The sequence below is a fragment of the Elephas maximus genome, chromosome X (assembly GCF_024166365.1).
Source record: "Elephas maximus indicus isolate mEleMax1 chromosome X, mEleMax1 primary haplotype, whole genome shotgun sequence".
Classification (NCBI taxonomy): Eukaryota; Metazoa; Chordata; class Mammalia; order Proboscidea; family Elephantidae; genus Elephas; species Elephas maximus.
Window position 1 is genome coordinate 54632541 of NC_064846.1, and position 27066 is coordinate 54659606.

Below are 27066 nucleotides of genomic sequence, written 5' to 3' on the forward strand. Positions count from 1 at the left end.
TTATTTTATGCCTGTACCTTTGTCAGACAGAATCAGAATCATTCTGTACATAGGTTCATAACCTGGGTTTTAAGAGAGGGTTTTGGTCCTTTTATCAACCCCTCTGCAGAGAAGTTTGAATGTGGAGGTACCTCGGCGCCACCTCGTGACAGAAGCCTGAACTGCAGCCTGAACTTAGCAGAGCAGAAAAGTGGGAGGGAGGGGCAGTGGCCCAAAGCCACCAAAGAGAGCTTTCTGGAAGGCTGGGTAGGAAAGGAGGCATACCCAGGGTGCAGGAATACAGAAGGCCTCCAGACGGGAGGTGCATTCTCTTTCTATGCTGAAGAGAAAGCTGTATGTGAGTGGAAGAAAAAGATCCTTTTTCTTTTTTGTGCTTTGAGCCCTCTGGGTAAACAGCTAGATATCTGTATAAGCAAAAATGGATTGATGCCGGCTGTTACCTGTGTAATGTGCTTTTGCACTTACTGTGACCATCTTTCCATGTAAATACATTTCTAGGATAATGTTTTTATTACAAGAACGTTTCAAGCTCTTTTTTTTTTTTTTTTTTTTTACATTGACCTGGTGTTACACTGTGTGGAAGCCCAAGTTTATTTCACCAGTACCATCCTGCTGAAAATTTCCTTCCTGTATCAGTTTTTCTATTACAAACAGTAGTATACTTAACACCCTTGCTCATATATGAGCAAATATCTTTGTAAACATTTCTTTGTAAGTTCCTGAAAATATTGTTTCCAAACAATGGAGCCTATAAAATTTTATCTAAATACATTACATTCAAAAATGCTATAACTAATTCCCATTTCTAATGACACTGTATGAAGGTGCCTTTTCTCCACTCACGGGAAAGAATGTGAAGTGTTCCTAATCTGACAGGCAACAAATCATCTCTCATCATCGTTTTCATGATGATGTGTCTTTAATGCCTGACCACAATGCCATCCCATGGATGTGGCCTCATCAATTTTTCAACTCCATGTTGTTTGGGATTCACAGTGTTTCACATACTCCCTATTGTACACAGTGTGTGGATGGCATCCTTTCCCTCTCTGTAGACTGCTATCGGGTGCAGTTTTGGGCGCACTTCACCTGGCCGTCTGTCAGCACCTGTGAGCTGCATGTGTCCTCTTGGCCCCAGCCAACTGTCTCGGGAGAATTCTCGCGTTGTGATAACAGAACGTGAGGAGTGTACGTGTGTGTATGTGTGAGTGTGTGCCTGGGGGTCTATGTGTGTGTGTGTTTGTGAGTGTGAGTGTGTGATTGTGCTGAAGACATTTCCCTCTGCTTCCTTCTGCCCCTTTGTGGCTTTGCTTCCCATCAGGTCTCCCTTCAGGCCCAGAAGGCAAGGTGGTCCTTATGACCAAATCATTGTGAACATCCCACACTACATCCAGAAGATGAATTTCTCAGAGGAGAATTGTTGCGGCAAAGGGTGGGCACCTGTGTAGCTTTTGGATAGGTATTGCCATACAGATACCCAGAAAGGCAGTTCCAAGTTAGAGGCCCCAAAGGGGAGTCATGTGAGAAAGGCCCCAGAGCAGTGAAAAAAGTGATGCTGACACCATGTCACAAAGGGCAGGCCCTAAACTCTGACCTGGACCCACACTCAAGCCACTGACACAATTGGAAGATGTGAAAGTGATAAAAAGTAAATCAAATTTTGCACACAGGCACAGTCTCAGGTATCACATAGGGGAAAGGCCACTGCTTGGAGGAGCACGGGACATAGAGACAGCAAGCCTGGGATACAGCTACGTTTTTATGTAAATTCTTGTTTATATAAAATGTAGACATCAAGGCCTTTGTATTAAAAACATTGTTTCTACAGTACAACAGAAGACCAGGTCAACATATTTTTAACAGCTTTATTGACAGTATAGTTTACGGACAATAAAATGCATGTACTTTAAGGTTACAATTTGTTGTTTTCTGCAAATCGATGCAGTTGCACGGCCATCAGCATAATTGAGTTTTAGACATTTCTGTCACTCTAGAGAGTCCAAATACATGCAGTTTGCCAGTTAATCCCTGCACCTACCCCTGGCCCCATGGAACCACAGATCTACACTCTGGCTCTATGAATTGGCCTATTCCAGACACTTCATAAAATGGAGTCATACAACATGTGGCCTTTTGTGACTGGATTCTTTTAAACTGAGCATGTTTTTGAGGTTCATCTCTTTTGTAGCATGTATCAGTACTTCGTTCCTTTTAATGGCTGATAATACTCCTTTGTATGTATATACCACATTTCCTTTATCCATTCATCCATTCATGGACATTTGGCTTGTTTCCACATTTTCGCTATCACGATTAATACTGGTAAAAGTAATGGTGTGCAAGTTTTATGTGCACCTGTGTTTTCATCTCCTAGATAAATACCTAAGAGTGCGATTGCTGGGTGATACGGCAACGCCACATGTAACTCACCATTTGAGGAATGCCAGACAACTTCCCAAAGGGGCTCCACTATTTCACATGCTTTTGGGTTCTAATTCCTCCACATCCTTGCCAACACTTGTTATTATCTGTCGTTTGGATTAAAGCCATCCTAGTGACTGTGAACTGCTATCTCATTGTGATTTTCTTTACAGTTATTGTGGCATTTCCCTGTGGTATTACCGTTTGCTTTCCCTGATGGCTGATGATACTGCGGCTCTGTTCATGTGCTTATTGTCCGTTTCTGCATCTTTGGAGAAATGTCTATTTACATCACTTGCCCATTTTTTAAACGGAATTATTCTTTTGTCTTTATTATTGACTATTAAGTGCTATTTTTCTATACTGATACAAGCCCCTTATCAGATCGATGATGTCCAGACATTTTTCCCATTCTGTGGGTTGAAATTCCACTCCCTTAATGGTGTCTTTTTAAAATACATTTATATGTGTCACGTATGTTTACACAAAGATGCCAAAGTATATACTGGAGACAAATATACCAAAATGTCTATTAACAGTGAGGCCCAACTTAGAGAAAGCTCCTTTTGGCAGAAAATCAGTGATTTGGGCCAGTTAAAAGAGGAACCTGACCATAAGCATGCACTCATGTGTTGGATATGATCAGTCTTTGCCAACTAGGGCAGAAGTACCATAGAGGGTTTTAGTTTTAGGACCTATTGCCAAGCCTCTTAGGGGCATCCAAATACAACCTTTCTTCCATTCTGGGCGTTGAATTGGGGTCTCCCTATGCAGAGGCCTGGAAGGATGGGTGGTGTGGGTGATTTCCAGAACATTCCTCCCTACCACATACCTGTGGAGGTGATGGGTTAGAACCTCAGCAGAGGAAGCTCGTTGCTGTCCGAAGATGAAAGCTGGACGCTGGGATGTAGTGCACCTGAGCCAGGCTGGAAGTGGGCGTGGCTGGACAATGGTCACCGTCTTGCTGGCCTCCCAGCCAAGCACTCACGCCCTACTCTCTCCATCTGCCCGTCTGTGTATCAGTGTGTCTGTGCCCAGGGCCCCACGACCAGGAGAAGTGGTGGTATATAAAGGGAACCTCCATGCCCACTTCAGGGATGATGGTTCAGGCGCAGAGAGTGTGGGGAAGACCAAACGGGAGTGGCCACCCTTCCAGAGATAAGACAGGCACAAAACCAGGCCAGAAACCTCCCTTTGTGACGTAGCAAAGATCTAAAGGAGGGGAGTTTGAAACTCCTCATTCCTGCCCTTGAGAATCAGGAAGAATCAAACTACCAAGGGTTGCCTCATCCTTTACTCCACATCCAGCTTGGCCTGGTGATGGCTGCACATTATGAACATAATTAATGGCATTGAATTGTACACTTAAAATGAGTAGAGTGCAAATTTTATGTGTATATATATCACGATTTAAAATGTTATTGAAATAAAAATAATTCAGAGAAAATAAAAACACATAGCAACATACACACGCATATGCACACACACACATTCACTGCCAGTTTCAGCCGTAGAAACACACAGAGATATGCAATCACATATACATATCTGTTTTAGATAAATTTGTTAAATTTGCTTCTTTTCTCCCTAAAACAGTGTCATTTCAGTGCATTTCCAAAGCAGTAATATCATGAGTAGATCTTTTAAAGTATTTTCTATTTTTGAATTTTTATCTCAATAATTTTTCCCGATTACAACATTTCAAGTCATATAGAAATGTATGTTTATCCTCTGGAATTATCCTGTATGGCTATCTGCCTGGTCGCCATCCGTGACCTGAAGTTGCCGACTGTCCATAGACTGATACATGGTCTCCAGACGTGTTTCTCTGTAGGTGATGTAGTAACTTTTATTTACATACCACAAATGTGCATTCGTGTTCACATATCCTTTTTCAGTACAGGTATCACCTTATCCATGTTCTTCTTGAGATTTTAATTTGCATTTTCTTAGCTAATGTGTTTTGGCATCTTTTCAGATGTTTATCAGGCGGGTATACTAATTACTCTTTATGTCAGTACTGTGTTATCTCCTGCCCATCTCAGTTTAATAGTAAGCATGCTTCGTAAGCCGCTTGTTGTTTGAAGATATTTGGCATTTCAGCCAACTTTTACTTATTTTGCCAAGCAGGGTATGTTAGTGTTTCAATAATAATTGTATTTAAAAACAATACAGATCATTGTCACAGAAATTGAGCAACACCTGGACAGCATCAATTGCCCAGGGAGACTAGCGCATTCAGAGCCCTGGAGGTTTCAGGACACAACGCGAAAAGCTGTAGAGTAATTCCAGGTTTAACAACTGAGCAGGCACTTACAAGGCCCTTTCCCTCATTTGGAAACCCTGGTGGTGTAGTGGTTAAATGCCACAGCTGCTAACCAAAAGGCTGACAGTTCAGATCCACCAGGCACTCCTTGGAAACTCTATGGGCCAGTTCAACTCTGTCTTATAGGGTCCAGCTATGAGTCAGAATCAACTGGACGGCAACAGGTTTGGTTTTTGGGTTTTTTTCCCCTCGTTTACTTAATCTCCTAACTCCGGTAACCCAACCTGAATAATGGGAATAATCTAAAGCAGCATGAATAGCTGTTAAGGTTGAGGCAGATAAAATACAAATTACCTCTTTTTAAAAGAAGCCTCGTGATTTTTTTTTTTTTGTAATGTCTCCTGGTTATCTTTCAGCCCTGGTGGCACAGTGGTTAAAATGATCAACTGCTAACTGAAAGGTCAGCGGTTCAAAACCACCAGCGGCTCCTCGGGGGAAAGATGTGGCAGTCTGCTTCCATAGACAATTACAGCCTTGGAAACCCTATCGGGTTGCTATGAGTTGGAATTGACTTGATGGCAGTGGGTTTGTTTTTTTGGTTGGTTTTATTTCAGGAGAGACTTAACAGCTCTGCTTCTGCCTGAACTCCATGCATCCCCTCAGAGACTAGCCTGTCCCTTGGGCACACATCCCAGCCTCTAGCCCATTGGGCAGGATTTCATCTCCACCACCATGTTCGTCATCAGCAGAGTGTTTAAAATAAACAGTCCTCAAGCCAGGAAGTCGCCATCTAAGACTGTGCTGCTGAGTGTCCTGTGGGGTGGGCAAGAGATGGAGCCCCATTCCTGTCACACATCAGTGTTGGGCCCTGGAAGAGTACAACCCTTTTAGGGCCTGAGTTTGGTCATCTGTAAAGTGGGAATGATGATAGCTTCCTCAGTGATGTCTTATGAAGAGAAAATATTAAAATCTAGGAATCATGGGTACTGCATAATAGCTCCTCAACAGATGCTTGTCCTGTTCCCGCCCTGTCTTCTCCCTTGCATGGAAGAGATGACCCTGACCTAAAACAAAGGGCATAGTCCTCACAAGTAGCATCTGGAATGTAGCACCAGGAAGTAAAAAACACATACCTTTATATAACATATGAACTTTAGTCCCATTTCTATATTTCGGATGCATTCCCTGACTGAGTTGGGATAAGGGAAGAAAATCATCATGCCATTTTTTTTAATCCCATGTGCAACCCTGTCCTTGTTTCTTTCTTTGTTCTGTCCTCGTTACTTTACCTTTTACGTTGAATGTAAGTAAAAGAGGTTCCCATTGAGCTCTAGACAGAAGAGACATTCCAGGAGAACAATGCCTAATAAAGGGTCTTGGACAGAAGACGAGTCAGGAGACCTGAGACCTAAACGCATCACTGACCACAGGCCCTTGAGTGAGCCACTTCCCCTCGCTGGCCTCAGCTGTCACACAGAGCAACACTCCATGTAACTGTGCTCAGGGATGAGGGCTTTGGGGTCAGATAAACTGGAGCTTAGACCTAGGCTCCACTAGGTGATGGCTGGGTGATCTTAGCAAGTTTTCTTTTTGTTCTGAATTGCATTTCTTCCTTTCTAAAATGAGGATGAGAATGAGACCTACCCCATGTCTGTGGTTAAGATTAAAGGAGATAATACTTGGAAACCAGTATGGTACCCGAATGATACTTTGTAAGTTATGAGTAGACAGTCACTTCTTTTTACCAACAGTGTTATTATTAGACTTCCCAACCATCAACAAGGAACATAGCCTGGGTGAATTTACTATGCTGTATGTTTACATGTAGTGTGTGATGGTGTTTCCCATCAGATATATCCTTCAAAAAATGGGGCTTGAGCAACTGTAAAGTGTTCTCAAAAAGTAAAATTACTTTCTTCATACCATGTGATTTCATGTTACAGACAAAAATAAAAAGATATATATGTGTGCGTACATATATATATATAAGACGGTCATATGAAATGCATATATAAAGTATATACAGGACAATCGTATATCAGTCCAAACCCACCACTGTTGAGTCGATTCTGACACATAGCAACCCTATAAGACAGAGTAGAGCTGCCCCATAGGGTATTCAAGGCCGTAAATCTTTACGGAAGCAGACTGCCACATCTTTCTTCTGCAGAGCGATTGGTGTGTTCAAATCGACATTAGCAGCTAAGCACTTTACCACTGCGCCAGAAGGGCTCCTTAATTGTACATAGGCATACATGAAAATAACAGAAGGACTTTCAGCAAAAGGTAAGCAGTTATCCTTCGATCAAATTTCTGATTATATTTTCATCTCAGTATGTGTGTCTATTTTAAACATTTATAAAACCAAGTGTGCATTACGTTGATGATCAGAAATACAGCCCCTAAAAGCTTTCTTTGTAATTTATTCAATGTTCTAAACATACAAAATGGTACACAGAATAACATAAAAAAGAACTCATTCCCTGTAGGCAGGTACAGAAATGAGCTTTACCAAGAGAAGTGCACGGGTTTCACTAGGTGACTTTGTGGACCTTGTACTTTTCACAACACATGCTGTTTTTGAGATTCGTCTACATTCTGATTCCTATACCCTTATTTCATTCATTTTTATTTCTATATTGTATTCCACTATACGGTTGTTCCAGAATTTGTTATTCAGAATAATGTGTTGATGGGCATTTGGGTTCTTTTCAGATCTGGAATATTAAAAGGAGTGCTGCAAAGGACTTTATGTAAATGTATCCTTGTGCACACACGTTGGGGGCTCTGGATGTACCCCTGTGGGTCCACGTGGGGTGTCATCAGGGAGGCACAATCTGCCAGGTAGGGTCTAACTGCTCTGCAAAGTCATCAGACCGGTTTACAATCTGGGAGGTCCTGTTTCTCTACATTGTCCATCTAAAAAAAAGGGGAGGTTAAATGCCTGGGTCCAGTCATGGGTGTTGACTGAAGCACATGGGGGTTATTGTTGCAGCTGTTCCTCTTAGTAGCTCTGTGACTTTGGAACATGTACTTAACCTCTCTGAGGCTCACTCCTTTATAAACAGAAGTCCTGATACCAAGCAGAATATCTAGAACATGTAGAGAGGCAGCAAATGTTTATTTCCTTCCCATTCCATTCTGTTACAGAGATTTTATTTTGACCTCAGATCATCACTGTGTCTTAGCATTTCAGGAATGTTCCAAGATGGAGAACAAACCACTCGTGCACATTAGGTAACAGATTTGGGGCCATGTCTGAGGTTGAGCGTGGCATGAAATGAGTTTCTGATGGAGTTCTGGTGAGGAAAATGCTCACTCTTTCTCATTGAATGATTGTGCCTTCCTGTGGCCTCTTTGGGCCCGGTGGGTTCACAACAGGCGTGCACATGACCTGGGAGCCCTGACATTCTTGGAGCTCCTGAAAGACGAGGAGGCACTTGGTGACTGTGGGTCTACAGGGAGGGACACCAGAGCGAATCGTCAGGAGCTGAGCCCGGGTCCCAGTGCAGTTAACCTCCTCTCCTCACCCCAGCATTGACAACCACCAATTTGTTTTCTGACCCAGAAAGTTTGATAGCTGTAAGTTTTTGTTCTGTATTTTCATTTTAATTCAGTTCTGTGTACTTTTGATTTCCCTTGAAGCTTTCTCTTTGACCCATGAATTAATTAGATATTTGTTGTTTAATTTTAAACTTTTTGGAGATTTTCCTGTTATTTTTCTATTATTGATTTCTAGTTTAATACTGTTTTTGTCAGAGAGATAGTCTGATCTCAATTCTTTAAATTCATTAGGGATTGTTTTATGACCCAGGATGTAGTCTGTCTTTGCTGAATGTCCCATGTGCATTTGAAAAGAACGTGCATTCTGCTGCTGTTGCCTGGAGTGTTCTATAGATGTCAGTTAGATCCAGTTGGTTCATGACGATGTTTACTTATTCTACTTCCTTGCTGATTTTTTTTTTTTTTGTAGTTGTTGTTGTGATCCATAGGGCTTTCTTTTATTTTGGTGAAAATATACACACCAAAACATTCACCGATTCAGCAATTTCTACAGGTACAACTCAGTGACACTGATTGCATTCTTCATGCGGTGCAACCATTATCACTATCCTTTTCCAGATTACTCTATCATCATTAACATAAACTCAGTGCCCCCTAAGCAGAACCTTCCTGTCTTAGTCATCTACTGGTGCTATAACAAATACCACAAGTGGATGGCTTTAACAAAGAGAAGTTTATTTTTCTCACAGTCTAGGAGACTGGAAGTCCAAATCCAGGGTGTCAGCTCCAGGGGAAGGCTTTCTGTCTCTGTAGGCTCTGGAGGAGGGTCCTTGTCACCAATCTTCCTTGGACTAGGAACTTTTCTGTGGAGGAATCCTGGGTCTGTAGGACATGCTCTGTTCCCAGCGCTGCTTTCTTGGTGGTATGAGGTCCCCATGCCTCTCCGCTCATTTCTCTCTTTTATATCCCAAAAGAAATTGGCTCAAGACACAACTCAATCTTGTAGATTGAGCCTGCTTTAACATAACTGCCACTAACCCAACTCATCAACATCATAGAGATAGGATTTACAACACATAGGAAAATCACATCAGATGACAGAATGGTGGACAATCACACAATACTGGGAATCGTGGCCCAGCCAAGTTGACAGATATCTTTGGGGGACACGATTCAATCCATGACACTTCCCCACCCTATTGTTCTTGTTGTCGTTAGGTGCCATCCAGTTGGTTCTGACTCACAGTGACCCTATATAGAACAGAAACACTGCCCAGTCCTGTGCCATCCTCACAATCGTTGCTATGCTCGAGCCCATCCTTGTAGCCACTGTGTCAATCCATCTCGTTGAGGGTCTTCCTCTTTTTCAGTGACCCTCTGCTTTACCAAGCATGATGTCCTTCTCAGTCCCTCCTGATAACGTGTCCAAAGTATGTGAGATGTAGTCTTTCCATCCTTGCTTATAGGGAGCATTCTGGCAGTACTTCTTCCAAGACAGATTTGTTCGTTCTTCTGGCAGTCCATGGTATATTCAATATTCTTCGCCAACACCATAATTGAAAGGCATCAGTGCTTCTTTGGTCTTCCTTATTCACTGCCCAACTTTCACGTGCATATGAGGTGATTGAAAATACCATGGCTCAAGTCAGGCTCGCCTTAGTCCTTCATGTGACATTTTTGCTTTTTAACACTTTAAAGAGATCTTTTGCAGCAGATTTTCCCAATCAGTGCGCCTTTTGATTTCTTGACTGCTGCTTCCATGGATGTTGATTGTGGATCCAAATAAAATGAAATCCTTGACAACTTCAATCTTTTCTCCATTTATCATGATATTATTTATTGGTTCGGTTGTGAGGATTTTTGTTTTCTTTATGTTGAGGTGTGTAATCCATATTGAAGGCTGTGGTCTTTAATCTTCATCATAAGTGCTTCAAGTCCTGTTCACTTTCAGCAAGCAAGGTGGTATCATCTGCATAACGCAGGTTGTTAATGATAAGTCTTCCTTCAATCCTGATGCTGCATTCTTCCTCTTAAAGTCCAGATTCTTGGATTGTTTGCTCTTGGGTAGATATCTAGAATTGGAATTGCTGGATGATATGGCAAGTCTGCATTTAACTACTTAAACTGCCAGACTGCTTCCCAAAATGGCTGCACCATTTTATATGCCTTAGAATTCCAATTTCTCCACATCCTTGCCAATACTTGTTATTTTCTGTCTTTTTTTTGTTTGTTATAATAGTCATCCTAGTGAGTTTCAGCCTGCTTTATGCAGATAACACAATCTTGCTCGCTGAAAATGAAGGGGACTTGAAGCACTTACTGAGGAAGATCAAAGACTAGAGCCTCCAGTATGGATTATACCTCAACATAAAGAAAACAAAAATCCTCACAACTGGACCAATAAGCAACATCATGATAAATGGAGAAAAGATTACAGTTGTGAAGGATTTCATTTTACTTGAATCCACAATCAACACCCATGGAAGCAGCAGTCAAGATATCAAACGACATATTGCATTGGGCAGATCTGCTGCACAAGACCTCTTTAAAGTGTTAAAAAGAAGTCACCTTGAAGACTAAGGTGCACCTGACCCAGGCCATGGTATTTTCAGTCGCGTCATATGCATGTGAAAGCCGGACAATGAATAAGGAAGACTGAAGAAGAATTGACACCTTTCAATTGCAGTTTTGGCAAAGAATATTGACTATACCATGGACTGCCAGAAGAACAAACAAATCTGTCTTGGAAGAAGTGTGGCCAGAATGGTCCTTAGAGGCAAGGATGGCGAGACTGCATCTTACATACTTTGGCCATGTAGTCAGGAGGGATCAGTCCCTGGAGAAGGACATCATGCTTGGCAGAGTACAGGGTCAGTGGAAAAGAGGAAGACCCTCAATGAGGTGGATTGACTCAGTGGCTGCAACAATGGGCTCAAGCATAACAAAGATCATGAGGATGGTGCAGAACCAGGCAGTGTTTTGTTCTGTTGTACATACGGTTGCTATGAGTTGGAACCGACTCAACTGCACTTAACAACAACAGTAACAGTGAGTTTCAAGTGGTATCTCATTGCAATTTTATTCACAATTATTGCATTTCTGTGCAATATTATTGTTTCATTTTTTTAATGGCTAATAATGTTCAGCCTGTGCCCATGTGCTTGTTGGCTATTTGTACATTTTCTTTTGTGAAATATCTATTCACATCCTTTGGCCACATTTTAAATTGAGTTGTACTTTTTATTACTGGGTTGTTTATTATAGTGCTCTTTATATATTCTGGATACAATTCCCTTATCAGATAGATGATTTGCAAATGTTTTGTCCCGTTCTATGGGTTGTCTTTTCTACTTTTTACAAAATGTCTCTTTTTTTGTAAGAAAAAATATATATGCATGTATTACATACATATCTGCAAATATACTAAAATGTATATTAGAGACAGGGATACCAAAATGTCAACTAACTGGTGTCACTGTTGAAATTATAAGTAATTTACTTTTTAGCCTCTGGGTAATGCAGGCATTATCATCTTTACTGGCACACTGCCTGGCACATAACAGTGACTCAGTAGTTGGTAATGAATGAATAAAGGTGACTTTTGGGCTCAGTCTCTGGAGAGCACCCATGTCCCCACCCATGGGCTGCAAGGACGTAAGGTCTGAACACCTCTGTCCCATGGCTACTGGCTACTGTCTACTCCAAAGTACAAGGGCAGAATCCTTCAGGAGACTTCAGTCCTTCTCTCCCCTCTTGGACCCAGAGCCAGGCTCCCTGGGGGAGTCCAAACCCAATGTTGCCTTCCATTCTGGGCATTGAATTGGGGTCTCTCTTCGCAGAAGACCATTGGGAAACAGCTGTTAGGAATTTGATGAACATACCTACAAAATAGAAATTATGTTAATCCACCTACTCCAGCTTTCTCTTGATCAGTGTTTGTGTGGTATTTCTTCTTCCATCCTTTAACTTTTAAGCTACCTCTATCATTATATTTGGAGTGAGTTTCTTGTAGACAGCATATAGTTCGGTGATTTTTTTGTTGTTTTCGTTAAAAAGATTTATTCTGACAATATCAGTTATTTAGTTTGTGTATTTAGACCGTTCTCATTTGATATAATTACTGACAGGTGTGGATTTAGGTCTACCATTTCATCATTAGTTTTCTGTTTGTGGCCTGTGGCTTTCAATCCTGTTTTACCTTCTTTTGGCTTATTTGAACATTGCTATGCTCTATTTTAGGAGCTCTATTTTAGGCACAGTGGTTAAGAGCTCGGCTGCTAACCAAAAGATCGGTAGTTCGAATCCATCAGCTGCTCTTTGGAAGCCCTATTGGGCAGTACTACTCTGTCCTATAGGGTCGCTATGAGTCAGTATTGACTCAACAGCAACAGGTATAGCATTTTTAGTGGTGGCTGTATGGATTACAAACTACCTACTTAACTTTTCACAGTCCATGTGGAATCAGTATATTACCACTTCAGTTGATATGTAGAAACCTCACCACCTTATAAGCCCCCTTGTGTAACTCCTCCCTTTATGCTATGGTAGTATTAAGTATTTTATCGACAGTCATTGAAAGCTCCATCAGACAATGTTATATTTTGCTGTGGTTTTCCAACATTTCTCATGATTTTGGAAACCCATTTTTTTTTTTTATGTAATGCTAACCTGATATCTACTTCCTCCCTACAGCCCAAGAGTTCCAAAGGGGGGCAGGAGGCAGTGGAAATAAGAAATTTGGCATTCACCATGTTTAAAAATTTTTAATACTATTATAATTTAAAAGTAATGCAGCTCATTATAAAAAAAATTAGGGTATACCCTGGGTAGCTTGATTTAGGAAATGATTGAAATCATTACTCCCTGTCCTTGAACAGAGAGAATGGGACCCAGTTGGAGCTGGGCTCACAAGGACTCACATGGACACATCAACTGGGCCCTGAAGACAATAGCTAGGATAATCTTGGAAAATATCTTTTAGGGAACCTTCACATAAACCAATCAAACAGAACACAAAAGACTTTCCACTCTTATCTTTTTCTATTAGCATTTAGTGAATAGAAAATTTGTTGGACCAATGAAGACTCTCCTTACTGTCCTTGACTGTACCTGTACCAATGAATGTTAAGAAAGACAATTCTAAATGTAGGGTCACAGTTTCTAGCCAATCTGTGAAAAGGTGAAGCTTTCAAAGGTTTTACCCATTTGAGTGTTAATATTTTTTTTTTTTATATACTGATGACTCTGTAATTTCACATGGCTGTGGCAGCATGCTTGTCTGTTTTCCCACTTTTGCTTATTCTGTAGTATTTCTTGGACTCAGGCAGACATGGCTCTAGCAGCATGCTTGTCTGTTTTCCCCCTTTTGTCTGTTTTATAATATTTCCTTGGACTCAGGCAGACATGGCTGTGGCAGCATGCTTGTCCATTTTCCCATTCTTGCCTATTCTGTAATATTTCCTCGGACTCTGGCAGACATGGCTGTGGCAGCGTGCTTCTCTGCTTCCCACTTTTGCCTATTTTGTAATATTTCCTCGGACTCTGGCAGGCATGGCTGTGGCAGCATGCTTGTCTTCTGGCTTTTGCCTTTTGAATATATGCTAAATAAAACTTTCTTTTTGCTTTACTAAACTTTGTGATGTTTTTACCCTAGAACAAGCTTCAAATGCCAGTGCCCAGAGAAATCAGGGCATTCAGAGCACTGGCAGATCCAGGACACAATGAGAAAAGCTTTAGACTAATTCTAAGTTTCACTGCTGAGTAGACATTCATGATTTACTTAACCTCTCCTAACTTTCTTTACTTTGATCTGAATTGTGGATTTAATAATAGTTAACTTGAATAAATGTTAAGATTAAAGAGATACAATTTAGAGTATCACTTCCTGTCCATTTCTGGGGGTTCTTGGCAATAAGCTAGCCCTCTGAGGGTGAATATGTAAAAATCACACACCATGCAAAGCAGTGACCCATCTTCTGGGGTTGATTCAGCACTCAGACGTGCAACAGGGGTGTATTTTCAGGGACCTTTCAGGACTCAAGCATAAATGGAGCAATACGGTAGGAATAGTTGAGGAGTCAGTGAGACACAGAAGAGGGGAGGAATTGTGGGCCCATTGTGAGACCCATCCTGAGGTGCAAACAGAACCCATGCTCCCTAAGGGCAGCTTGCTTCTAAGAGTTTCAAAGGGGAAGTGTCAGTGCTATGCAAACCCCGGTTCTCCTTCACAACTCACCATTCAGGTAAGTCATTCCTGAGATAGAGGAGGAGTATGTAGAGGCTAGAAATACCTTGGTCATGAATGTCCTGCCACATGGAAGAAGACATCAGGAATGAAGGTTAAGAATTTCCACTAGATAAACCTTTGTAAATTTCAATTGACTAGGTTTCTGCCTATTAAATGACGCTAATATTCTAGACCTGCCTCTGAAATAACTCTGAGACTTCTTAAATGCTGTTTGTAGGTGTTCCTATATCATTCAGTCACATAATTGTAGATGGTCTCTTAGATTTCTGCCACAGACGGGTCACTGTTTTGCGTGGTGTGTGATTTTTACATGCTAACCCTCAGAGGGCTAGCTTATCGCCAGGAACCCTGGGACACCTCACTGTGAATGGATAATATTCCTCTGCTGTCTCTTTATGAAGCAGAGCTCCTGGCAACAAGAACATGCTTTCTTCCACCAAACTGGGCAGACTTCCACCAATTGCCTCGGTCCCAGTTTAGTTGCTCTAATTAAAATGTTCTCTCAGGTGGAAAGGAGTCCTGGTGATGTGGCGGTTAAGCATTCGGCTGCTAACCAAAAGGTCAGTGGTTTGAGCCCATCAGTTGCTCTGTGGGAGAAAGATATAGCAGTCTACTTTGTAAAGATTACAGCTTTGGAAACCCTATGGAGCAGTTCCTATAGGGTCATTATGAGTTGGAATCAACTTGATGGCAGTGGGTTGGGCTTGGTTTGGTTTGGTCAGGTGGAAGTTTGAAGGGCACAGGTGTTCTGCTTTCAGCCAAAAGGCAAAGAGGTTGCTGTAGAAACTTGGCATCAAGATGGCGACTTTTCAATACACACACGCTCTTTCTCGCTCCAGCTGCAGAGATAACACACACATACATGCAGTGACACACACACACACTCCAGTTGCCGAGATGCACACAATTCATGCACAATGCTCTCTTCCCCTCTCTGTCTCTCCCCACCCAAGACCCTCTCTCATCGCCCCTTCCGGTGGATGGAAAGCACCTCCAGAGCAGGACACCATGCTCAGTCGAGCCAAACGGGACCATGAGCGCCCATCTCTCTCCCTGACCAGACACGAGGGCACCGAGTCCCAAAGCGGGAAAGAGGCCCCTTGGCTCTGGGACCCCCTTGGTCTTTCACATACCCATGGCGGAGGCACCCCCTCTGCTGAGTCCCAAACACCTTAAGGAGGGAACCTGCTCTTCTAGCTGGGTCAAGTCAGTCTCCATTGCAGGGCTCGAACAGGTTTCTTCCAGTTCAACCCCCTGCTGAGATTTAGCATTTCTAACAAGTTTCCAGGCGATGCTAATGCTGCTGGCTAGGGACCATTCCGAAAACCACTAGTAGAGCAGTGGTTCCCAAAACTTATTACACATAAGAATCACCTGGGGATCTTGTTAAACTGTAGATTCTGATTCAGTATACTGGTTCAAAGCCCTGGTATCACTGCAACTTCAGAGAAAGCGTGCTCAAGAAAGAGCTAGAGTGTACGTGTGTCTATCACTGCAGCTGCCTGGAGTATTTATTGCGAGGAATACTTAGTTACTGTGCATCATCTCAGTCTCATTGAGTTCCTGGCCCGTATCAGGAACCAAATCAGGCCTGATTGTTTTCCTCAGGTTTACGTGGCCAGCGTGGGTACCATGGAGACTTGGTGAGTGCTGTGGGATTTGGTATGGACGGAGACTCGATTTATGATTCTTGCCTGAACCATTTATTACTATGGTAGTTGTCAGGTGTAGCTTTTCTAATTCTGTCATTCCTTTTAGATTTATTAGTTAGCGTCCAACTGTAGGATAGCATTTTCCCTTCTCCCTATCTATTCATTCATTCATGTGGTTGTTTATATCAGTAAGGTTTACCAACTGTTACTATCATTTCTTTTGATGCTCATTTTGTCCCTGAAGTGGCCAGTGGAAGCCCTTCATATTGGCCTCGGTGTCCATTTGAAACCTCCCTAGAATTCATTTCCCCATCTGTAAGGGAAGTAATGATGCCTGCCCCAAAGCACTGCTTTAAGGATTTGAGGAGAAAAAGTCTGAAAATAAAAACCCACAACGTGTGTCATCTGTAAACCAAAAACCAAACCTTTCGCTGTCGAGTGAATTCCAACTCATAGTGACCCTATAGGACAGAGTAGAACTGGCCCATAGGGTTTCCAAGGAGCGCCTAGTGGATTCCAACTGCGGACCTTTTGGTGAGCAGCCATAGCTCTTAACCACTATGTGCAGGGAAGACAGGATGATGATGATCCTTGTGGCCTGCCAGTCCCACCAGAGCCCTGAGTTAGGAGGGAGCCCCAAGCAAGGGTGGGAGATGCAGCGGGTGAAGAGAGACAATGGGGGTGAAGTGGGCAGAGGAGTACTGAGTCCTCTGTGGGTGCCTGCCCTGTGCTGGGCCCTTCAGGACCCCAGGATGGTTCTAACCAAGAGCATTGCTGGCTCTCAGCTGCAGACAGCAGCAGGCTGGGAGCTGCCCAAGAAGTACAGGCCTGAAGGGCTGCGCTTTACCAGCTCCCTCCCCATCCAGGGCACCCCACCCTGCCCCTCCACTGGAGCCCTCATTCCCCATTGCTCCAGGGCCTCAGGGGAGGGTCCACAGTGGACCCCTTCCAGAACTGACCCTGAAGGGCCTGCCTCATATAAATGAGCTAACTTCTGCTTTTAATAAGAATTCTAGGTTGATACCATTTTCCTATCTCCCTACTGGTTTCCTTATATATCAAGGACATTAATGCCATGCCAGTCATATGTGTGAACATGTTCTTCCCAGCTTTTCATATGCTCTTTAATGCTGTTTTTCCCAGTTTTTTAAAATTTGAATAGCTTTGTATGGCTAAGAAAGCAGTACCGTTCTCTGTATAAAAATAACCTATTAGTACTCTAGGGACATAGAAGCCCTGGCCCCAGGTTTATCAGGGTTAGAGAGCGCCCCACCCCCGAAGCCACAGAGTGGGCTTTACTGTGGGTCCGGGATTTGAGTCTTTTCTGTACAGTTTCCCAGAAAGTCCCTTACCCTCTGGGACCTTCCCCTTCCGCTTTGCAGGACAGTGATGATAATGCGTGCCTCCATTGGATACCGCAGGGATTTGACATAACATGCAAACTCACTCTTTATTTCTAAAAGAACCAGAGAAACTGGGTGGGACAATTAAACTCAACAATGGCCCTTTGGGTGAAAGAGTGTCAGCCCCACGAGGTCAGCCTTAGCTTCCTGGGCCACGCAGGGCCTCTCACCTCAGTCACAGGCCAGAGAAAAAAGGGAGAACAACAAGGATGACAAAGATGATCAGAACCGTGGCTCCTTTGGAGTTTTCGTCATCAGAACCATGGAATACGTCATGAATGTGTCTTCTGGGATCTAGAACCTAGGCTGGAGGGAGGGAAGGGAGGACGTGGGGCCTCAGAGCCAGGAGCCCTGAGTGTCATCCCTAGGCCACCCGGCCTCCACTCACTTGGCCCAAATTTCCAGACCTTACCGTGGACAGAACGAAAATCTTTGAGGCTCTGGTGTAATCCCAGTTGTTGCTATAAAGGTACCTGGGGTGGAGAAGGAATGGGTGACACCCATCAGGGCCAAAGTGGAGACGCTAACCACACAACCCTAGGTCCTAATCTATGTGTCAGAAACATGGTTTTTGTGACATAAGCAGCAGAATGAGCACTGTGATGTGGGGTGTAAGGGGGAGAACGCCTGGAAACCCCAGTGCCTGTCAGTAAAGGAACAGGGTCCATGGAACTCAGAAAGTGCCGTGCACCTGTTCAAAAAACTAGATGGTGTAGTATGTACTGAGAAGCAGAGATGTTCCTTGTGACAATGAGTGAAGTAATGAAGCAAAAAGCATTACCTGTGAGTTCCCATCATTCAGTCCCCAGCTCCTCCCAGCTCACCCCATCCCCACCCACTCCCAGCACTCACCTCTGAGGCCACCCAAGGTACATCCCAGACTGGGTAGAGAACGCTGGCACCATTTGCTGCTGCTCCTGGTAGAAGGTGGGCATGGAACTGGAGAACGGTGTGGACACTGGTGTGGAGAAGGCACCCCGAGTCCCCATGAGGCCAAGGTCCCCCACACACAGTTGGTCGTTCACGATGCATAGGCTGGAGGAAGAATGGGCCCTCAGACAGCTGGACAGACGGACAATCCCACATCCCCAACAAGGATCCTGCTCCTACTCAGCAACCACTTTCCTCCCATCCCCTGCTCTGCCTGCCTCCTAGACTCCTTGGCCGGTACCCTTTCCCCTCCCACAGAACCTGCCTTTGGAGAAGTAAATCCCAGCTGCACTAGATTCATAGGTTACTCCCAACCCAGGGAGTGTTTCACACCAGCCTTTACCCTTTACAACAGCCCAAGGAGGTGGATACTCTAATTCCCATCATCAGAGGAGGACACTGAGTTACAGAGAAGTTGTATAACTTGACCAAGGTCACACAGCTGGTGAATGCTGGGGTCACGGTGAGAACCCTCTATTCCAACGTCAGAGCCTACGCTCTTAACCACTGGGCTAGGCTGCTCCTGGGATCTACCTTTTGGAATATTGGGGAAACCCTGAGGAATGCACCGTCACCTTCCCACACCACTGGCCCTAGGCTGGGATGGATGTTCCCATGTGGCACCCACAACACAGCAGTTACCTGGAGTTGCTGGAAGGAGTACCGATGAAGATCCGGGTGAAGGCACGAACATGAGCCTGAAACGGTCCTTCCACTTCAAGGACAACAAACAACAATTCCCCTCAGAGTTGCCCATGCTTTACACGCTCACCAGCAGCTTTCCCCAGTCATGGTCTTACCTGATACTCCTGTGGCACCCTGAAGGGGGCCAGACAGGGACAACTGCCCACTGGGAGTCAGCAGGGGATGTCAGCACTGGGGAGGGCAACCACAGGACCAACCACAACCCAGTGATAGGGCCCTATTCTGTGTCAGGCCCTGTGACACACTCTTCACTAGTTCATTTGGCTTGTTTTTCACAGCAGCCCAAGAGATGGGTATTACTAGTCCCATTTTACAAATGAGGAGACTGAGAGGTAAGCAAGTGTCCCAAGGTGTCAGAGTGAGGGACTGGGATGACAGCCATCAAACTCCACAGCCTGTGTCCCTAACCCCTGGGCTGTGCTGGGGCAGACAGGTATGGGCGTAGGTCAGACCAGGGTGGGTGGGGGGCAGGGTGGGAGCTGGGAAGCACAGAGGGAATAGGAAGGGAAGGGATCAGGGAAGCCTGGAGAGTTCTGAGAGGGAGTCCATCAGGGGGTGGGAGGAGTGGGGCACATGGGGAAGGGACTCTACAGACACTCACCCTCCTTGAACACCCCGCTGACAGAAAAGCAGAGCATCTTTTCCTGAAAGAGTAAAATAGCTCAGGCTCCCAGGATCCCCCTAAACCCCCTACCCACCTCTGCCCTCTGGGCCAGCCTCAGGGAGGGAGCAGGTGCTCACCGTGTGGACACAAATGTCCACCACGAAGGAGCTGATGTCATGCTGGGTTCTGGGCAACACACGGAGGGAGTTAACAACATCATATTTTGTGTGTTTCAGCAACTGAATCCACAGGACTGTGGGGGTAGAAGAAGAGAAGGTCAGGGGCTGCCTCACTCACCTGGCCCTACGACCTACCCCATCACACCTCCTGTCCCACCCATCTTCCCCCTCACACACTTACCGGGGTCCTTCAGTTTCTTTATATTCCTGCTATCCCTGAAGTACTCGTGCAACCAGCTTCTAGAAGAAAAAGAGGAACAGGAGGTGGGGGACTGGGCAGTCTCTGCTGGGGGGAGTCACAGGGCCCAGGACTCCATGAGTATTGGGTCTGTGATACTCACGGAATCAGGTCCTTAGGGTTGAAAAGAATGGTCAGCGAGAAGCAGGCCTCATCATGGTAAGCACCCAGAAGACTCTGCCGGTCCCCATAGTCATAGATCCGGTAATACCTGTGGGGAAGTAAAGGGGACAGACTGTCTGTGGTCTGTACTCCTAAGTGGACTTGAAAGCCCCCCATGAGCAGGCCTGTGCCTGGGTGGCCTGGGCCTTCCCAGCCCTCCCTGTCTCTGAGCCCCAGGGGTACTCACTGCTCCAGGAATTGCATGACTGAATTCTTCAGGGTCTCAGATCCAAAGACACTTCCCTGGAATTAAAATAGTCCTCAGGACCACAGCTGTCTTCCTCTCCTCACCCACCATGTCAAGCCCTGCTTGATCCCACCTCCTCACCTTGCAGACTGGTAATTTCCTATAAGCTACAATTCCAAAGATAATGGGTGGGGGTAACTCGTGGCCATCCTGGGAGAGGGAAAAGGAAGTCAGCAGTGCAGACCAGGGGGTGGTATTGGATGGTCAGGGGAAAGGCTGGACCCAGGTGAGAGGGAGGATCAGAGGTCAGGGTGAAAGGGCCTTGGAAATTCCATGGGCAAGACTACTGTGAGGTCCTCACCAGGGGGTCCCAGAAGCCCATGAAGTACTACGGAAAAGGTCCATAGCCTCTGTCAGCATCCCTCATGGGTCCGTCCTCCATGAGGATTAGGGGTCAGATCCAAAAATCTAACCAGGTCAAGATCTAAGGGACTCAGGGCAGGTTGTGAGTGCTGTCTGCATCAGCTAGAGGAGTCAAGGATAAAGGAAAACACTTACCAGGCGTAATAACTTGGGGAATGAATCCAGGATAGACCTGTGAAATATCAAGGCAAAAGAGAAAAGCAAGTGAAGACAGAGCTGGGCCACATCATGGAAGCAAGCACACCTACACAGGAACACATCCAGGTGTGTCCACACTTACAGTCAGTCCAGTGCCACCACCCCTCCTGGACCCTGGGCACCTCTCCCATGGACTCACCCAGAGAAAGCTAGTGGGCCCTCTCTCCATACCCCTCTCCCCCCACTTCCTCCTGGGAAGCTCCCACAGGAATGCCCTGACCCCCTTCTCCAGTGACACAGAAACAGCATGTGGAGCCCAGGCTCCAGGGATTCCTTCCCCTCCTGCCTCACTTACCTCCCTCCAAGTCCCCAGGGAAGGCTCTGGAGGGAGGAGGGAATGGGGTGGGGGCCAGGGCTCTGCTCCCTCACCAGTGTCCAGTGCTCTGCCAGGCCTGGCCCTGGACAACACCAGGATACCCACAGGGATGGCCCCAGATGCTGGGGAGGGAGATGGGTAAGGCAGGCTCAGGAGGCAGGGAGGGGGTGGGGACAGAAAGGGAGTGCAGGTAAGGAGGGGAGACATAGGGGAGTGGAGACTGAAGAGAAAGCCAAGGAAAGGCAAGGGGGAGAAACTTACTGTGGGTGGTGGGGATTAGGGAGAAAGGGGGGAAGAATGGGGAAATGGTTCCCCTGCTGCCGCCCTGTCCTTCATCTGGCCTTGGCTGGCCCTGGGGCCAGGAAGAAATGGAAGACAGGTACTTGTTGGGCTGGGGCCCATTGGCCTTTGTCACCTGTGTCATGCTATCTGAGCTGGGCATGGGAAACAGAGCAGCCAATGGGGCAGGAGACCTTCCCCAGGAGGAAAGGTTCAGGTAAAGGCACAGCATGGGGTTCAGGATCTGTGGCCCGTCTTATGAGCGCCACCTTCTCCCCGGATGGCCCCTGAACAAAGGTGCCTGTCTTACTTGGTCCTTTGTATGAAGAATCAGACCATCTTGCTCTACCCGGTGCTCCTCTGAAGGACCAGGCAGGATGCTGTGACGTGGTGGAGGGAGGGGGCAGTGGTCCTGAGAGGACTGTCCCCCCTGTCTCCTCACCCACCTCTGTCCCCAGCCTTCCACACTTGGCACCTGCCTCGGGATACCCTCTGCTAAGTGGAGGTGACCCACTTCTGACCCTTGACTCAGGGAACCCAGCTTTCTCCCCCAGGAGGGCCAAGTTCCTTCACTGGGCCATAGGAAAAGATGTCATGATAAGATATCAGACTAGGGAAGGTCGGGGGACCCTTCTGGAGCAAGGGAGAGAGGCCCCATCTCAGCTCAGATGCAGGAAGGCCTGTCTCAGCAGGAGGCCCTGGTCAAGGGGAGCCTTCACAGTCCAGGGAACCAGGATCCGGCTCCAGGCAGCCCCAGTGAGGGAGCAGGGCACAGTCTGGACACCCCTGGTCCTGGGGAGGAAGGGGAAGCCCTGCTTCCTGAAGCACATTCAGGGGAGGCCATGCCAGAGAAGGCTGGGTGCAGAGAGGCAGAAAACAGACCCCAGCCCCAGGGGAGCAGTGAGCAGGCCAGAGGAAGGCAGGGAGGCCTCTAAGCACAGGTGAGAGACAGACAGAGAGAGAGAGGGCAGGCCATGTGATCCTCCCAGAGGTTTGGGGCTGCAGCCTCCTACTGAAGGGCACTGTCAGGGGCAGCTCAGGCTGCCAGGGAGTGAAGGTCCTCAGAAGGATTGACCGTGGTTACCACTGACCTCACATAGGTAGACTGTTTTGAGAAGTTGTCACACAGTGGGTTTCCTTCTAGCCACAGCTCTTCGAGCTTCAGCCCTTTTATCTTTTCCAACTCCCAGGCTGACTTCAGCTGAGAAAATGGGGAGGAACGAGGGAGAGGAGTCCCAGGGAAAGAGAGACATCTGAGCCCCTGCACCCTCAGCCCTCACCCTCACCCACAGGCACCTTCCTGCCTCTTGTCATCACCCTGATGAGCACTGTCACCCACCCTCAACCCAAATTCAATCTGGCTCCCACTTCTTACCTCATTGTTGGAGAGGTTCAGGATCTTGATTTTGGGGGCCTTCTGTACAATGTCAGACAGGCCATCCAGCTGGTAGAGTTTGTTGCTACGCAAGTTCAAGGACAACAGCTTTTGAGAATAAGAGTTAAAATGATGGTTACTATCTAGGGCCTCAGAGACAAATCTGCCCTCCATCTCATCCTTTCCATCCCTCTACTTAAATACCAACCAGGGCTTCAAACTGATTCGTTCTGGTTCAAACCCCAGCTGAGATTTTCCATTTCTAACATGTTCTCTGCTGAGAATTTGCATTTACATCCTCAGGTATAGGGAATCAGAATCTACAGTTTAACAAGATCCCCCAGGTGATTCTTATGTATAACTTCCTAGGAACTTGTTAGAAATGAAAATTCTTAGCAGAAGTTCTAACTAGAACAAACTGGTTCAAAGCCCTGGTACCAGCACTGGACCTAAGGCCTCACCTCAGAAAAATTCTCTTCAATGATCTTCAGAGTGGCACCCATGCAGTTTCTTCTATTCAGGATCATGTCAATATTATGGCCTACTAAGTCTTCGGGAAGTCAAGAGAAGGGGATCAGAAGGCTGAGATGGACCAGCTAGACCAGTAGCAGTGCCAGTCCCTCCCTATTAGCATCCCTAAGTCTCCCTCCCATGCGTACATACCCCTTTGCCCTCACCTGCCCTGGAATTACTGTTGTCAGCCATACCTGGGTCAAAGCGGAAGCTCTGGAGGTCAAGAGCTTGGTGAAAGTAATCATATCGTTTGTTCATGGTCAGCTGCAAAAGCAGAGATGAAGATAGCAGCTCAGAGGCAGTCATGGCGGTGATGGGGAGATTGGAGTGGGGAAAAAAGAGGAGGGTCTGGGTGTGGGCACACAGCATGCCTTGAGTCTGCATTACCTTTAGCTGCTCCATTTGTTCTGGTGTCAACTTATTTTGCACAGAGTGGGGTACAGTAGAGTGATTGACAAAAATACGTATCTGCAGGAAAGAGAGGCAAGGTAAGTGCCAGGAACTGTAATCCCAAGAAAGAGATTCCAGTCCCTGGTCTGTCTTCCTGCCCTCAGACTAGGTACAGTTAATCACTTTGACACACACCTTTCGGTTCTCTTCATCACGAATCATGGAGCTGACATTCCTCAACGCAGATGCAGTGCTAGCATCCTGGACAAAGAACTGGGCCTGCATTTTCACGTAGTGGAACTACAGGGAGCAGAGGCAATACAAATGGTGTCGGAGACTAAAGGCCCCTGCTGATCCAGACCACCCTCTTCCCCTCTACCCAGTCATCTGGCTTCACCGTCCACTCTTACATCAACCGGGGTGAAGGGAACATTGCAATGGCTCTGGATGGAATCCAGTAGCCAAGTCTTGTCATACTGTCTCCCGTAAGGAATCTAAGGGTAAAAGAAAGTATAAGAGAGAAGAATGACAACATGGAATTAAGGGTGGAGAACAGACCCTACCAAGTGTTCTGTTTTGATCTTCTACTGAGATTTAAAAGATTTCTAAAGAAGGGACCATTGACATGATTTCTTATTTTTTGTGCCAAATATGGATTTTCTAAATCCCCTTTCTCTCCATGTAAAAGCTCTCCTCCAAATAATCAACCTAAGAAGTTTAACATGATCTTCCTTTCATAAGGCCCTGCCTGCTCCTCTGATCCAGAGATTTGTGTGCCCCCAGCTTGAGCCAAACTGAAACATCCAGTGGGGACTTGCTCTACCTCCTTGGTAGCAGTTCCCACCTTTGCCTTTAGACAACCTCCCTGGCCTTCCTGCAATCAGCCTTTTCTCTTTGTATTGCTTCTCTCAACCTGCCGTTAGGTGATCAAGGATTTTAACTCCTAGTGATAAAAAGGGCAGATTACAAATCCTATCCGTCCCCAGCAAAGTATGTAATGTCTCTATAGGAGATCAACACAACTCCATTTGACTTGCCCTCCCTCCCCGAAACATTCCATACATTTTGCCAGGATACTCACTGTGATCTTGAACCAGCTTTGGGGTATTTCATTTTGCCCCTTTCCCAGCATTTTTCTCCCTGGATGAATTTGCTCTTTCCACATGTCTATATCAGCGTGGAATTGGCCTTGGTAATGCCACTGGCTTCTTCTGTGGTAGGGTCGACTGGCACAGTGGGTGCTGTGGGGAAGTGAAGAGAAGGAAGGCATCTGTGAATGCTAAGGAATTCTTCTTCATACCTTTGTTCACTGATACCAAGGCTACAATAAAGTTTGCTCAACCATTAATCTGGTCCCAGCATTAACCACTCTACTAGGTTGGAGAGAAGAGGAGGAATGACAGAGTTACACACAGGGTTACGTATTCCACTGGCTGGTACATACCACCGTGCTGAGTGGTCACTTACTATCTTACTCCAGGGCCCACGTGGGCATCACTCATTGCCACGTCTCCATCTTGCTCCTGGTGTAATGACGAATGAATGCCAGGGCTGACTTGTTGAGACCTATTTCCATATCTCCCTTGGAAAAGACCCCAGCAGTGACCTCTTCTTTGAAATGAGGTATGTCTGTTATTATACTCTGAAGTTAGAAAAATAGATTAATACAAAGAAAACTAAAACCACAACATGGTAGAATACGTACCAGTGGTCGTCTGAATGGACAGAGAGAAGTTCTGTGATACTATCATAGCTAATGAACATCACTGCATTTTACAGTCTAAAAAGAAATATAACAGTGCTTAAAAAGTTGGAAGACTCCACTATGGCTCCAGTTTCTCAGAGATGAGAGGTAAGGAGCATTTGCAGCCCAGGAGAGAGGAAGCACAGTGGGAAGGGCTTGGGCAGAGGATCCATTCTGGGCTGTTAGGCCCTGATCTGCCTCTTTCATGCTGGTGAACCTGGGAAAAGTTGCTTAACGTTTGTAACCCTCACTTCCCTCCTGTACTGTAGGTGGACACTACAATCTACCTTGAATGTGTGGTGTTATGTTTCAGGGTCAAGGTGTATTCTCCGGCTGAATGGAGAATAAGATAAATGAAAGATGAGTCCGAAGAAAATATCTAGAATAACGCCTGGTGAGACAAAATTATAGAGGATAATTAAAGAGAGGGGGTGAGAGTTAAAGGTGATATTGTGAATAATTATAACAAATGTTTAATTGGAATCCCAGAGATTCCACGGAGAGAAAACAGTGTGGAAACAATATTTTTTATTGTACTTTAGAGGAAGGTTTACAGAACAAAGTTGCTTCTCATTAAACAGTACACATATTGTTTTGTGACATTGCTTGCCAACCCCACAACATGTCAACACTCTCTCCTTCTCGACCTTGGGTTCCCTATTACCAGCTTTCCTGTCCCCTTCTGCTTTCTCTTCTTTGCCCCTGGGCTGGTATGCCCATTTAGTTTCGTTTTGATTTACGGGCCTGTCTAATCTTTGGCTGAAGGATGAACCTCAGGACTGACTTCATTACTAAGCTAAAAGGGTGTCCGGGGGCCATACTCTCAGGGTTTTTCCAGTCTCCGTCAGACCAGTAAATCTGGTCTTTTTTCTGTGAGTTAGAATTTTATTCTACATTTTGCAGAAACAATATTTGAAGAGATCATGGCTGAGAAGTTTCCAAAAGTCACAAAAAACATTAAGTCATAGATTCATGAAGCACTATGTATGCCAAGTCTAGAGGGGTGTGAGGAAAACCAAATGAAGGCCTCTCATGTAATACCGCTGAAATCCAAAGAAAGAGAACATATATTCAAAGCTGAGAGAGGGAGGAAAAAAATTACCCTCAAAGGAGCAACAACTAGAAACTATGGTAGCGTAAAGAGTGAAATTATATCTTCAAAGTGCAGAATGAAAATAATTGCCAAACTAGAATTCTGTACCTAGAAAGAGGTTATGTTTCAAAAGTGGATGATACAGACATTTTAATGTAACAAACAATAGGCAAAATTGTCACCAAAAGATAAAAAGGAAATACTAAAGTTTCTTCTTCAGGCAAAAATAAATAAATA

General features: G+C 45.3%; 1 protein-coding gene and 1 long non-coding RNA gene across 2 annotated transcripts in view; one reads left to right on the forward strand and one right to left on the reverse strand.

Moving 5' to 3' along the window:
• LOC126069139 (uncharacterized) overlaps positions 1-27066 on the forward strand; it is a 68269-nt gene that overhangs the window by 21033 nt on the left and 20170 nt on the right. The gene's annotated exons all lie outside the window — the stretch shown is intronic.
• Positions 17543-25580, reverse strand: LOC126069137 (nuclear RNA export factor 2-like). Its single transcript, XM_049872127.1, has 20 exons — positions 25460-25580; positions 25074-25233; positions 24403-24486; positions 24188-24292; positions 23990-24070; positions 23797-23866; positions 23551-23639; positions 23090-23197; positions 22806-22915; positions 21057-21093; positions 20640-20708; positions 20499-20554; positions 20253-20360; positions 20093-20151; positions 19870-19985; positions 19730-19772; positions 19066-19138; positions 18346-18528; positions 17906-17966; positions 17543-17799 (listed from the first exon to the last, which is right to left on the reverse strand). Exons 1-20 carry the CDS (start codon positions 25492-25494, stop codon positions 17788-17790), a joined length of 1659 nt encoding a protein of 552 aa, XP_049728084.1. The 5' UTR covers positions 25495-25580; the 3' UTR covers positions 17543-17787.

Coding starts and splice junctions, on each gene's coding strand:
- LOC126069137 (XM_049872127.1), bottom strand. CDS start 25,494: ATGAGTGATGCCCACGTGGGCCCTGGAGTAAGATA. Junction 23,640..23,796: donor GAGCTTCCGCTTTGACCCAG/GTATGGCTGACA, acceptor GACTTCCCGAAG/ACTTAGTAGGCCATAATATT. Junction 20,555..20,639: donor GGAAATTACCAGTCTGCAAG/GTGAGGAGGTGG, acceptor TTTTAATTCCAG/GGAAGTGTCTTTGGATCTGA.